Source organism: Mesitornis unicolor, unplaced genomic scaffold (assembly GCF_000695765.1).
Source record: "Mesitornis unicolor isolate BGI_N332 unplaced genomic scaffold, ASM69576v1 scaffold211, whole genome shotgun sequence".
In the NCBI taxonomy this organism is placed as follows: domain Eukaryota; kingdom Metazoa; phylum Chordata; class Aves; order Mesitornithiformes; family Mesitornithidae; genus Mesitornis; species Mesitornis unicolor.
The window spans coordinates 143311-158221 of NW_010164236.1; the positions used below are offsets into that span (position 1 = coordinate 143311).

A 14911-nucleotide genomic window follows, 5' to 3' on the forward strand; every position below is an offset into this window, starting at 1 on the left:
GGACTGAGTCCTCAAATCTTAGACAGTAACTCCAGAACCCATAGGTTCTCATTTCCTGTCAGTGCTGTTGAAATGAAATGCCTGGAGGAGCGTGGCAGATACGTAGCTGTCAGCATGGAACTGGAGGGCTCAGCCCTGTCTTGGAGGACATGAGGCTTTGGAAAATGTCTGTAAAGGAGTTGCTTGGAAGTTTTCATCCTAGGGCATTCTACTGTGACATGTTTTTGCCTCTGAGCAGAAGTGCGTTCCCATCATCATTGTGTTTTTGCAGAGAGGAGCAGATAAGCACAGCGGTGCTGTCAGCCCAGCGAGCAGGGGTGGGTGTGTGGTGGGCATCATGGTCCCCGTGTCACGGCAGTGCTGTCACCAGGGCTCCCCAGCTCACAGGGGTGGGAGACTGAGCTCAGCGTTGTGCAATGCCCATGCGCTTTAAGTCAAAGAAAACGAACCCAGTGAGCTAACTGAGAAAAGGAGGGGGGAAAAGACCCCTGCCCAACAACTGAAAATAAAGGAGAAAAGGAAGGAAAGAGAGGGTTTGGGTCTGTGGGGGTCCCCATCTCTCTGCTCCTCATCGTCCCTCCCTGCTGCTTCATCTCCTCTGTCTCTCAGAGGCTCCTGCAGAGCCTTTCGCTGCCTCTTGAGATTTATCTTTGGGGTGAGGTGTCCATCCCTTGGTGCATCTGAACCGTCCCTGCTGATTTTCCACTGGAACGTGGCTCAGGCCCTTTTGTTTTTCAGTCTGGGCTGCGGACACGCTCTGCCGGCTGCCAGCTGGACGGCCGGCACCCTGGCCCGCTCCCCCACAGCCGCTCCATCTCCTCTTTGCTTTTCCCTTCTTTTTCCCCTTCTCATCTTCTCTTCCCCCTCCCTTCTCTCCCTCAGCAATGGAAAAGCAGTTCAGATTTTCCAGGTTTACTGAAAGGGGAATGGGGAGCAGCAGCACTGCCTCCAATAAGTGCTTTTCCAATTCTCTGCGGTGTGGAAACTCCTCTGTGGGGTAATGGGGTTTCCGACCGGGTTTGGCTTCCCCATGCCCAAAAACAGGGGCAGCCCCTCTGCCATCAATAAATTAATGTTATTTCCTCAGCCAGTGGCTCGCTCTCATCAGCTGGGCAGTGGCTGCGGTGTTTGATAGCTGCTACCTGGCACAGGTTAAGGATGGGGAAGGGAAAAAGGTGGCTTTGAGCTACCCAAACTTGCCATCATTGTGTTGATGTATAAGGTTGATGTAGCCAGGGATGGAGTTAACCAGGTGTAATTTCTGAACAAAATGACGTTTTAGTGCCCTGGCTCCTCTCCAGGGAGCTAAACATGTTTTGGATCTCTGTAGTTAGAGTAGGTTGCAAAATAACACCTTTTGTTTAAAAAATACTAATAATCAGAAAATGTAGTGAGCTGGGAGAAGAGAATGTTCAGTTATTGCCAAAATTGTCATTAATACTTTTGCCTGAAGGCTGAAGAAACAAAACGATATACAGGCGTTTTTTATGCAAATGCATAAAAAGGAAGGGCTTTCTCAGTGGCTGTAATCTATTTCTGTGCTGCCCATCAACCCAATACAAACAGCTGGAAGCATTTTAGAAAAAAAGAGATGCAATATGCTTATATTTCAATGTCAGGAGTTACAAAAGCTGAGGATTTTAAAAAAACACTTAATTTTTTTGACAAGTAAAGCTTGGTATCGAAGTCATACTTGAGTATTGTAGAAGGAAGAATGAAATAATCATCCCCGTATGCATTAAAAGGACCTTGGCATTTAGAAGGAATTGATTCTTTAATTGAGAAAGAAAGCAAACATTGTCAAGCTGTATTTCTAGATTTATTGAACATGAATCTAATTTTGCAGTTCCTGCAATCGACGGGCAACACCTGTTACACTCGGTGTGGAGTACCTAATACATAACACCTTTATCAGCACCTCAAGCTACAAGCATATATGGCTGTTTAATGCAGAATTTCTGTTTGCACCATATACTTTGATAATGCATTAAAAATAAGTTTTAAACTCTTGACTAAATTCTTTAAAAATTTGCAGGCATGGTTTTGGGAGGTGAAACAATTTGTAAAGCTTTGTTTATCATTATTTTTTTAATATATCCTTGACTTTATTGAGCATATGCAAGTTGGATGCAATGATGCTCCAGAAAGCATCAGCCCATAACTCTCTCTGCTTTGCTCCCGTAGAATGTGAGAACTTCTTGGAGGATGGGCTGAGCAGCGTCTGCGCCTCCTCACAGGGTGTCCTTAAAAGAGGGTCTGGGAGCGAGTCCGACCTGTTCCCCTTGCCTGGTGATGGAATGGAAGACCTCGTCTTTGGAAAGGTAGGAAAGCCTGGTTGGGATGTGGTTAAAAAAGCTCTAAGTCCTGTTTCAACAATCCCACACAACAAATGCAGACCGTCTTGGTTTCACTGGTGAGTTGGAAGCCTGGAAGTGATTATCCTTGAGCGGAATAGATGGGAAGGGTCTGGTCCTCTCTTTAGATGCAGCAACATGAGGGATGTATTTACTTGCAACAGAATTCCAAAAACTGTGCAGCCCCTGATGTTAAAAAGATGAAAGCAATTTTGGCTGTCCAAAAGTAAATCAGGCACTAGAGGAACAGTTGAAAAGGTGGATTTTCTTGAAAGGTCATTAGGGATTGCGCAGATGGTAGGAAAAACATCTTTAACTAATGTAACAAAGACCTTTTCTCCAGCAAACGGTGACCTCTGCACTGACACCTTCAGAATCCTATACTGTAATTCTCAGAGGAACCAGTGTTTTGCTGTAAATTCAGTGTGACTCCCTGGATAGGAAGGAAGCACTCACTCTAAATACTTAAGGCAAATTCCAATGAATAGTTTTGTTGCCTAGACGACATACCTCTAATGCCTTTTTGCGTGCAAGTAGGAGGAAAATGTTTTCAGATTTGCTTAAAATCAGCAGCAGAAGTCATCAGTAACCTTAGTCATCCCTGTGCCCTTTGTGGTGCTCATGGCTGAGAAGGGTGTGGGTGAGACCTGAGATAGGTTCAGCCTCCCAAACAGAGGATGCTTCCCTTTAGCACCTTTGGGTGTCTACATCAGAGCAGCCTGAATTTATTTGGAGGATGATTAGGGTTTGCTTTTTAAGAATAGTCTTGCTGGTAATTTGCATTCTTGGTGTCAGCTCCATGAAATCACACGTTTAGGTTCAGTTCCAGCTTACTTGTTTGTGCAGGCATGCTTTCTGCTCTGAAAACCTAAATTTCCAGAGTAGGTTTCACACTTGCATATTTAATGAAACAAAATTCTGTTTGTTTAAATCAAATCAGATGATGGTGAACGCTTTCCAGCGGGACGGGAAACACCACAGCCCAGGCTAAGTGATCTCATGTGCTATGAACGAACAGTAAAGTCATCCTTAATGCGTGGGGTAGGGCACAGAGCTTGCCAGCCTCACCCCTTCCCATCTTACTGTCAAAGTGATGTGGGACCCTGGATTGTGAGAATATAAAGCTGTTTGGCAGAGCAGGGCTGTCTTCAATTTCCTTGGGTAGAGTGGCACGAGTTACAAGAGCCGACTGCCATTTGAGCCTGATTTAATGCTTGCATGGGGATGCGTGGGAGAGAGTGCTGTGGGAGCACAGTAAATGTTATGTCGTGCAGAATTTTAGCTTTTTCCCCTTCTTATGTGGAAAGTTTTCTTTTCTAAATACAAGAAAGAAATTTTAAAACTTAAAAAGTAGTGCAATGTAGTAGGGATGCTGCAGGGAAAAGGAGGAGGTGGTGGGGAAAGCAGATCTTCAATTGCCAGTAGAACGGGCAGAGAGAGGAAATTATTTTCATTGTAGAAAGGGAGTTTCTTAATTTGGCAGCATTTGCATTGTTCTCATGATGAGGTGGATTGCAGACTTCATCTACAAAGGGGTTCAAAGGGTTCCTGCGTTGAGTTTAGGAAGTTATTCAAAGCCAATCTCTACCTCAGTTTCTTTTTTGTCTCTGCGTTGCTGACTAACTCAATTCCTTGTCTCCTTTCTCAGAATTTGTCTGAGTACCTTTTCTACAGTTGTTTCTGTATGCAGTTATTTTAGATATTGAAGTTATTTCTAGAAGGACCAGAGACGCTGGTTTAACGTTGTGAGCTCATTCCTTAATTCAGTTTTGCTTGTTTTTTGACTACTGAGCCCAACTGGTAGAAATTCAAGTTATAAATATTTTTAAGAGCCACTAAAATAAGCGCTGGATTCAGTCTTCTGTAAAATATTATAACGTGCGTGTCTTGATTGTAGTTGGTTATAAGCCTATTAAATAGTACAATTTCCATATCAAATTGAGAAGAGAGAGAACATTTTTACTTAAAGAGGATCTCAAACCTTTCAGTGTCATGATGATTATTGTTATTACTACTCCTGGTCTTGTTTCCCCTTTTTATGGAGCAAGAGTTGAACTTTTCTCTATTAGAATTGTTTTTTGTTGTATAATTCACTCCTCCTCTATTAACTCCTTAATCCATTAAAATCCAGAGATTTAGGAAGAATGAGCCACTTCCCATGTCCTCATCATCCTGCTTTTCCTTCTCCATCTCAGCCATCTGGGCAGGCTTTGCAACACCCTCCTCCTTGAGTGATTCATGCTGCAGAAGGTCATTTCTCACAATCATCTGGCAACGTCCTGGGGCGTAGCCCATACGCTTCGCTCATCTTAACTTTTAACCTGCCACCGAAGTTCAGCCTTGCTGGGAAGTTTTTTAATGGGCCTCTCGGGAGATGATTCAGACGAGAGGCCCTGGGGAAGTCAGGAACCCACAGATCACTGTCAGAGGGAAGGGGTTGCAACTCAACCCCTTGGATGTTGTTTAATTTCTGCCATTGTTTTGGTTTGCTGAAGGAAGCAGACAAATACATAAATATTTTGCATTTATTTTTTCAGAATTATTGTCTCTCTTAAAAAAAATCAACCAAACAAACCCCAAACCAAACCACGGAGAAGCCCCAGCAGCCACGCAGAAAAAACTAAACCCAAAGGTCTGAAAGTTTGAAGAGAGAAACTTTCACGAGAGGAAGACTCCTCAATTCCAAACCGTAAAAATTATTATAACTAATTGATTGAGGGCCACTCTTGATGTTAATTTCGGGGAGCCTGAAGCCATAAGCAAATCGAAACTTAAAAGAAGACTTTCAGACTCCATGAGGCCAACCAAAGTTATCTCCTTTAGTATAATGATGTGCCAAACAAACTTCTGAATGCCAGCCATTTGGGTTGTTTTTTTAAATACTGTAACACCTTTAATGTCTTTCTCACATGGAAGATCAAGGGACAGAGTAAGTTTTTATCTCAGCACTTTGCGTGTTGTCATCACAAAAATCATAGAAAGAACATTTTAATTCCACTTACCAAGACCTCCTACAGAGGGAGGGATTTAGTTGAAGACATTATCTTATACCCCCACTGTGCTAGTGATTTCTCTTATCCCTATTCACGAAGAACTGCATACGTCCTTTCTCAGAAAACTCACTTTTTATGCCTTATCTCGTATTTTCTTACTAACACCTCGCCAAGACCTCTTTCTGAGAGCAAAGAAAATGCCCATTAGCACATCTCTGGAAAGGCTTTTTTCAGCCATGAGTTTTATGGTCTTCATTAAGGGTTGAATTCATCGAGGTGCAATGCAGCAAGCATAACATGAAGAAAATTGATATTCCTTTAATGTTTCGTTTTTCCTGTAGGAAAAGAAGACATTAGAGAAGCATTTCTGTTCTGCAAACAGGGAATTTTCTCATTCAAATAGGATTAAAGAGCAATGCATATGTACTGGCCTTTGGCCAGATAGCTAATTCTTTGCAGAGGTGGCTACAATGCAGATGTTTCTTAGATGTGTCAGCAACACTTGGCATTTTGCAGGCAGAGTCCCGGTCTTTCAGATTGACTGTTTTTGCTTTGTTTGAAAAAAATAAAAATCATTTAAATGAAGACAGAATCGTTTTAGAGGAATAAGCATGGGCCAGAAGTTCAGGGGAATTGGTTATTGTGTTCTGTAGTCAGTCTGATGCTCAGGGTAAAGATTAAAATATATTTCACTTTTTTCAAATATCTCTTTGAACTGCACTTTAGAAACTCTAAATCTTCCCTGCTAGGGGCATGGGTTTTGTTCTGCATTTTTAAGGGGAGTAGTATTCTTACCTGGGAAATAAAAATTCCTTTTTTTACTCTAATTTCTCCCTATATAATTTGATGCTTTGCACTATTGTTGCAAGATCTGCATCCAAATTTAGTGTTTCCAGACTGTCCCACCCTTTCCCCACACAGCTGGTGGGGAGTCCTCTCTCCTCCTGCTGTGCTGCCCTAATGTCTAACGGGATTTTCCTGTGTCTCCGAACAGCGAAGCAGACTGTTTCCTCTGCTGAAGGAGCATTATCCACATAACGACTACTTAATTTGTCTGGATTTAAGCAATTCAGTAAGCTCTCATCATGACTCACGCAAATATCGGATATCTTGAATAACACCAAACGTCATCAAAATCTTCACAAGGCATCTACTTCAGTTCTCTCTTGTTTTAACCTACACTTCATATTTAAATGTGTCAAACCCAATACTTTGCATTACTATAAAAGTTTAATAGTGAAGTATTTATACAAATTCACCATAAATATTTGATGTTCCTTATCATGAAATGAATGCTTTTGGAGGGGTATATTTTTAGTGTGTTTTTTAATATTTTGTATTTAAAAGGTGTATTGTATAGCTGTGAATGCTGTCTCTTTTTTGATGTAAGGGAGAGGGGAAATAGTGTGACAGCATTTATTTAAACCACCTTAGGAAAATTATTATGTATCTGTTAAACCAAAATAATGAAAAATAGCCCATCTTGAAACAGGGCTTCCCTCTAAATAGTGAAAGATAGGGTTAGGATGCTTTTTGAACATCTTCGTTTCTTTTTATTCAGTTCAATAAGAAGCTTTTAGCTTATAATGTGTGCCCATCAAAAAAACCCCACTTGTCAGCTTCTGCTGAGACCCACCAAGCCTGCTATTTGAACACAATTAACCGCTGCGGCTTTGCTGAATAGTTGATTATATATGGTCTGACAGATCATTCTGCCTATTATTATATTAAATGATACAGCGCAGGGCTCTGCAGGAGAAATAAATTGAAACTTCCCACGTCAGTCCCTCGGGGCAAGCACCATTTCAGGCTGAAGGTGATGTCAGAGGGATGCTTGTGTGTTTTTATGCTGGCCACAGGGAGCACAGACTACGCACAGACTCTTCTGGGGCTGTATGGTCAGCACGTGGCCTTTGGCCAAGGAGAACCGGTTTGGCTCCCACTTACTGCTTTTGGAGCAAACTAAACCCAAAAACTGCGGTATGACTCGAGACCTGTAATACAGGGTGGCTGATCCTGTGCAACAGTATTTTTCAATTACAGTTGGATTTGAAAAATGCTGCAAACCCTGGCATTAACTTTCTGCTTAATGGAAAGTAGTGGGGAAGAGAGATTTCAGCTTTTATTTTTCCTGTCTGTTTTCTACTACTGAGTAATTGTCCTTTTTGTGCTGCATGATGCAATGGGACCATTTGTTGCTCTTGAACTCTCAAGGCTGAAAGCTACAAACCCATCCCAGGTCCTACAGGGGAGGCTGAAGTTTGTCATCAGGAGTCATGATCACCCAGTTGCCCATTAATTGCTCTTCATAAACCTTTGGTAGTTTTATGTGACCAATAAAAAGTTTAGCCAGAAATGGTGAAAAGAGCAGGATTTGCTGTGAAAGGTGAAATGTGGATTTGGAGAGTGGAAGGCAGGCAGAGGACCCGGGCTCAGAGTCCAGGGCTATGGCAACCGGGAACTTTGAGGGGTGGAAGAGGTTGCTCTGCAGAGCATTTCAGCCTCTTTTGAAACCAGAGCAAAAAGTGTCACTTCTGTGTTAGTTTATTTGCCTCATGCTATCAACTAGGAAGTCTCTCCGCTCGTGTGAAATATAAAATGCTTGCACTTATTTAAAGTGTTAAATGTATTTACTACATTGGAAGTGTCCAAGGTGAGGTCGAATGGCGCTTTGAGCAACCTGATCTAGTGAACGATGTCCATGCCTATGGCAGGGGGTTGGACTAGATGACCTTTAGAGGTACCTTCCAACCCGAACCTCTGGTCTATGATTCTACTTTAATATATTCTGAATTTTTCTTGTCCACAGCAGCCTGAGGAGGAGCAGTCTGCCTCTGATGTCACCAGCTCCAGTTCCTCTGCAGATGACACCATGTCCCTGGAGAGGAACTCATCCCTGGGCAGTGACACCTACCTGCCCTTCCCGCCGACGGCGAGCTTCGTCCAGCCCAAGGACAAGCACAGCCTGGATGGCAGCTGCACCAACATGGTGGCCACAGAGGGAGAGAAGGAAGAGGAGCTGGACAGCATCACGGATGTGCCCACTCGTTCCTCCGTCTTGCGAAACTCCATGCGGCCACTGTCACCTTTCCGCCGCCACAGCTGGGAGCCAGGAAAGAACGCCGCCAACGAAGCAGAAATAAATCAGAGGAGGTGAGTGAGGAGCTGCTTTGATTTACTTTGCACCCGCTTATACATATTTATCTGAGCTTTAGACTCGGCTTAATAAAACAGAAAACTGAGGATGTCACTTCTGATTATTTCTTTTTCACTCAAAGGGGTGAAGACAATCTCCTAGTGTATGTTTGGTTGCGTTTTTTAGAATTAACTTTCAGGATTAAAGTGCTGAATACCTATGGTATGCTTGAGCTTTCCAGAGCAAATGGGATTACCTCGGGACAGGTCTTCCATTTGAACTGTCACCACCCCTTTCTGTATGGAGGGCTTTGTTAAGGGAATTATTGGAGTGTTAAATCTCACTGACCACAAAATAAACATGGCCACTATTGCTCTGATTGTATTAAGAGATAGCACAGGCACCAGGGTTTTAAAAAGGTGTGGAGGCTCCTCACAGTGGTGAGATGGGTAGTCACTGTTTCACAGAATTGGTTCCACCTCAGTCTCTCATGGACATTAAGTCCCACCTAAATCACCTGTGTCCCCAGTGGTGTCCAGGAAAACTCAAAAGGGAAGTTTTCCCATTTGTTTTTTTTCAGAAGGTACAAGAGGGAGAGGTGTAACAGCCATGTGTGCAGATGCTGGTGCCAAGTGGCTGTGGGAAGATGCTCATCCCCCGGTCTCAGTGGGGCAAAAAGATGAAGTAAGGAAGGTGCACACCAATAAATCAGTTGGTGTAAGGTTCCTCGCCGTGCTCTGCACCATTCATCATCTGAGCTGCTTAGGGTCAAACCCTGTGTGTTCTGAAACCAGGGAAGATTGGCCAGTGTTTTTCGTGAATTTAAAATGTTTTCAGCTCTGGAATGGCCAGTTGTTTTGGCAGGGCCAGAGTGCCATATCCTCATGTCCCTCCAGTGCAGACTTGCAGCTCAGCACCGCTCTCTGGGCTGCCTGCTGCTGTCTTCATGGCCACGGGTCTTTTTCTAAGAGAAATGGAGCTGTTGCATTTGGTGATGCTATTAAATTAAAACTGGCCACTCACAATGGGTTTTTGGTAATCGTTACTGATAATTTGGATAATCCAGTGAGAGGCAGCAGCTTCCCATCGGAAATGTATGCATCCTTTACCTGTTAGGAGCTGTGGGTATCACTAAAGGAATATCTTAGACACTTCAGATTTTAAAGCCAATGTTGAAATACTTTCAGGCATATAGCAACGTAAGGTGTAAATTTATTTATAATTTATTGTTGTTATTGCTGCTGTTGTGTACCACTTCTGCCTTTTTTTGGCTTTATTTTTGGTCCCCAGGTAATATGTAAAGAAATCAAGTAATACCTATCTTTTTAAAGCTACTGAAGAGTCAGCGTAAGGTACCCATGCAGGTTTTTGACAGGAGTCATCCATAAGCTCATAAACTCATTTGGAGAGATTTATTTTTAAGTGTTGGACCTGTTCTGTAAGGATTTCAGAGGGTAATAAACTGCATTGCTGGCAGTTGTTGCTAACACTTAACAGATGGGGTTAAATTCTTCTGCATCAGACTTTGGAGGCTGTTTCTGATATGGGAAATACATTCGTTGTAAATGTAAGAAAAATAGAGTTAAAGAAGCAGTAATTATTCTCATATGTCTTAGATACAGCTGGTGCTATGTAAGGATAGCTGTCACATAGGTTAATTGGAGAAGAAAAGCTGTGTGAGTCTTTGCTGCTGGTTTGGTTCCTGTTTGGTTTTATGTTTCTGTTACAAAGGAATTTAGATTATTTGGGTTTGTTTGTTGGGTTTTTTTTCCTTTCTTCTTTGTTCTTTTCATACGTGGCTGTTGTGATGTTGAGATTCTGGTTGCTTAGCAAGCAACAACAAATACTGAGGAAGTGGAGCCCAAACAAGTGACTTTCATACAAATCAGTTAAATTCAGGGTGGTTTTCTTACTCATTTTCTTATTCAAGGCCAGCTGAGCTGTGAGAGGTGTCTCCTGACCCAGCAAAGGACTCGCAGCCTGGTCCAGTCCCCATCTACACCAAAAATAGTCTTTCCCTGATGGCAGAGGTAGCAAAGTGAAGCTCAAATAATGCTGCTGATACAGGACCCAAGGAGCCTACAAAAAACCCCCTCAGTCTTTTGTAAGATTTTGTCTTTTGCAGTGTTATGTGGTTTCTGTTTGTAAGAGGGATGAGCATACAAGTTTGTTCACAGAAAAGATCAGGAAAAACGTAATCATCTTAAATAAAATATGAACACATACTCGGTTCCACTCCGCTTCCCCTCTCTCCTCAAATGCACTTCATGGATAATCCTCAAGCCTATGTTCTGCTATTAAAAATACAAAGAAAACTACCAGGGCTGCCACAAAAGGATGTTCATTGTTCAGTTCATTCCTGACATTCACAGCAGATTTGGCATGCCTGTCTTTCAGCAGTGATGCAGTGTTTTTAACGTTCGAGTCTGAGGAAAGAAAGGTCGGCATTTTTCACTGATGGATTGAGCAATGCAAAACTGGAGCTGGTGTTAATCACAGTTGCTAACAGCTTCTGTCAAATAGTTTGTCCTTATCTAAACTTTAAACTGACCTGGCTTGGGCAGCAGCTATGTTGCAATGTGGTCAATACCTATGAAACCTTTCTGTGCAAAAAAAAAAAACCACAAACCCAAAACCAGGTTTATTTGTAAGAGAGGAGGAAAAGAGAGATTCATTGCTTCCTTTAGTATTTAATTTTGTGTTTTCTCTATGTGTCCGTTCCCTCTGTTGTTCATTTGTTGGAGATATTATTCCTTCAGCTGCCATTTGTTCGTATTTTTCCATTCAAGCTGCTGACCACTCTCCATGATTCATTTTCAGTTCAATGCGCATTCTGGGGGATGTTATAAAGAAGCCTCCCATTCATAGGAGAAGGTACAAAGCCAGCTAATGTGACTGCTTTACGTTTGATTGTCTACTAACCCCGTACTATCATGTTAGTAAACCTGTAGTACCCCTGGAAGCCTTGGCGTTAGCACTGTGCATCCCACTTGGCTGCTTTCCCTCTCCAGACTGACCCGGGGCAGTTCTTCTGATCCACAGAGCGTGTGCTTAAGGACAATGTGTTAAAAACTTGGAGAAATCCAGATATCATTTTATTGGCCTTTGCCATGTGTAAAATTTGGAGTTGTATTTAAATAATTGTTTACCGGAGAGCATGTGTGTAACTGGGATTTAAAGCACATTGGAGACTCTTGCCAAGACTTGCAGGAGGGGCATCTGGGGAGGGGATGCATCAGAAACAATCTCAGAGTTGGAGAATATTCTGCGGATCTGCAGCTGGTTGAATTAAATGGCTTTAATTTTGCTCTTTTGCTGTTTTTTTAAAACCATCTTCCTAAAAATAGAAATTAAGTATTTTTTTCTTTACTTCCATGTGCGTTTTTTTCTTCCGTATCGCAAACTTTCAGTTCCTCATCCATCATGCAGTTGTGCATTTTCTTCGCTCACGTAACCTTTGCGCTGTCTATTAACATATAAAATAGGACACAGCAGACATGTGGAACTGTCCACGTTTAAATGTTTTTACGCTAAAAAAAGTAGTTGTTCAACCTCTCCCCTTCAGTGGTTCAACCCCTTCTCATCTCCCACAGCCCGCTGCCTCTCCTCCTGTAGCAGGCTAGCTCAGGATTTCACTTCCCTTGGAATGGATGGAGTTACATGGGAGTGTGTGTAAACAAACTGCCACATTTCCACATAGATGATATTATTACCAAAAAAATCACCATGCCTTACTGTGCATCAGCATAAATGAAGCCCTATGAGCAGTGCTGGAGAGGCTCTTAAAAAAGAGTATTTTTAAAAAGGCACTGGAAAGAACATGCATTTTTACTTCTACGAAGCCACTTCATTTGCATCGCTGTGCTCTGGGGGAGGAAGGGCAGTGCTCGTCTTCGCAGCTCATGCAAATGAACACCATTTTACCAGTTGTCTGTTAAGGCTCCTCTGTAAGAGCTGTATTAGTATATTAATATCCTGAAACATTGAACTTACACATAGAATAAAAAGAAATGTCTCAAATAGGCAACCTAAAATACCTATTCATATCCGAAATGTGTGCTGATTCTTTCACAAGCATTCTCTCTTTATTGTTTTTTTTCTGGTCTCAACCATTTTGGTATCATCCTCTCTAAACCCAGTTGCAGAGCAATAACCTGAAACGAATTCCAGCAGTTTATGCTCTCCTCCAAGGCTGATGTATGTAACAGCTCACTCCCCCTCCCCAGGTCGTCTTCTGTAAAGGGGTTTTACATGCTGTGCATTGATCCTGTTAGGTTTCAGTGGTGTTCCCAAGAGATTGTGGGTGCCTCCCCAGCAGGACTGTAAGGCTCTGCTTTCCACAACCCTTGCCAGAAGGTCTCCAGGCTTCCTCCTCCTTGGTTCCACCAAGCCGTGGGGGCACAAGCAGATGGCTGGGGGAAGTGAGGAAAGTGGGAGCATGTGCGATACCTTCCTTGGGATACTTTCTCAACCTCTATCTAGTTTCTCCTGGTCAAGTTTACTGACTTGCTGGAGAGCTGAACCCAAGTCTGAGAGCACAGGCTGATCTGTATGATGGAGATGAGTTTACTGTGGCCAGTGCTTTTATGATCTCAAGCAAGTATTTAGCCCCCCCCATCCCTCACTAATACCTACATCTGCCACCATGGTTTAGTTGGGTGATGATGATGATGGTGAAGCACTTGGAAATATTGGCATGTTATGTGAAGGTACATCTTCATGAAGAATGTTTATGGTACTGTGCTGAGAGCTACTGGTGAAGCACACCTGGAGCTTTGGGGTGCAAAGCACAGGTACTTCTGGTGTGTCCTCGCCCAGTTAACATCCTTAATAAAAGAGATAGTGATTATCTGAATGCTCCACCACTGAATACCAACCATCAAACCCTTCCTGAATGTTTCCAGTGTTGTACCGTGTGTGGAAGCTATACGAGGACTTGGCATGAGATGATGCAGTCAGTGGCTTTAAACCTTCCTTAGTGCCTCTGAGGTTTTTGGCACTCACAGTCCTGGCCCAGGGATGCTTAAACTTGTTTCGCCCTTTCCATAGGCTCCTGGCCTGGGTCGTGCTCTGGCCATGTCCTTTCCTTGTGTGGATCGCAGGCCAAGGCTGGGAGCAGGACTTGTGCAGTGCTGCTCTGGCAGATCTGTGCTGATGCAAAATTCCCTTCAGACAACGCATGTTTCCCAGACAGCTTTTCCAGGACTTAGGGGTCCTTTATATGCCATAACTGACAAGAAGATTGATTTCTCTTTGTCTGCAAAACCTGCAATTGGGCCATGAGCTGACAGAGAAAAAATTACAAAAGCAGTATTTAAAAGGACAACCAAAATATTTGCATTCTGTATTTGCATTTCTTTTGTCTTCCATGATGCAACTTGGGACTCTTTTGGGGTATGGGAGCTGAAAGGTTTTCTAGCCAAAGTACTATTTGAAGGACTCTTCATTTAATCTCAAGTTAGTAGTAAGACAAGCCTGCTTTTTCTTCCAGCCTCTTTCACTCATTTACTGTGCAACATTTAAAAATGTAGCTCTCTTATTTTTCCCAAGTGTAGCCTGAGGTTATTAATACTTCTATGGAGGAGACTTAAACAATTAAATATCCGTAAGGGGTTTGTTTCCTGACTTGGGGATGAGAGGTACCAGAAAAATACTAATCCTTACTAACAGAATGGCTGTGTGTGATCACTTATGCAAAATTGGCTTTGGTGCTTTACAGCCTTGTTTCCCCAAAAACGACTCTCTCCACTTGGAGCAGTTTCTCCAGTAGATTATATACTCACTGATGGGATCGTTTTGGGGGAAGCATGGGCTGTCCTGCTACCCATTCGGTGATAACCTTGGTCACTCGGGACACACTGGTGTTTTCTTGCAGCCAGAAAGATATATTAACTACTGCATTAATTCCAAGTTTGTTTGTCTTTTGTTTTTTGAAGATATGCAAGAGTGAGAGTCTTTTAACATGCCCCTGATCCGTAAAAATCCAATAATCACTGCCCTTTTCCCTTCTTTGCCTCTTTTGATGTTCCTAGTTTGAGCTGGTGTCCCTCTGGTGTACAGTTCATTCCCATGGGTCCTGACTTTACTTGTAGAAGGTACGGTATAAATAAATGTGCAGCAACAGCAAAGGAGCACTGCAAACACTCTGTCGTCAGCTTTTCATGCGTTGTCTTTCCCGCTGCTGCTCTGGCTGAAGTGTGCACGTGTTCGTTTGCTTCCTCTGCTTTTTCAGCAACTGGGGTCTTGGGAATGGGTCTGCTGAACTGGGATGCAGGTGAAGGTGGTGGCTGCTTTTCATTGGCCTCGAGCGTTGGAGGAGCTGCTTTGTTGGTTTGAGCTGCTCTGTTCTGGGATGGTTTTGAAGGGTGTTTTTTTCCACAGCAATGATCATAATGATAATTGTGACAGCCAAAGAATCAAAATGAGAG

General features: G+C 42.8%; 1 protein-coding gene across 1 annotated transcript in view; it reads left to right on the forward strand.

Annotated features, from left to right (window-relative positions):
• The window catches only part of LOC104548246 (A-kinase anchor protein 13-like), a gene marked incomplete at its 3' end in the record, with an annotated part of 87088 nt that overhangs the window by 51943 nt on the left and 20234 nt on the right, over positions 1 to 14911 (forward strand). Inside the window, exons 10-12 of the mRNA XM_010194216.1 lie at positions 2185 to 2321; positions 8157 to 8500; positions 14516 to 14578. Coding sequence (XP_010192518.1) covers positions 2185 to 2321; positions 8157 to 8500; positions 14516 to 14578 — 544 coding nt within the window. The remainder of the gene's footprint in view (positions 1 to 2184; positions 2322 to 8156; positions 8501 to 14515; positions 14579 to 14911) is intronic.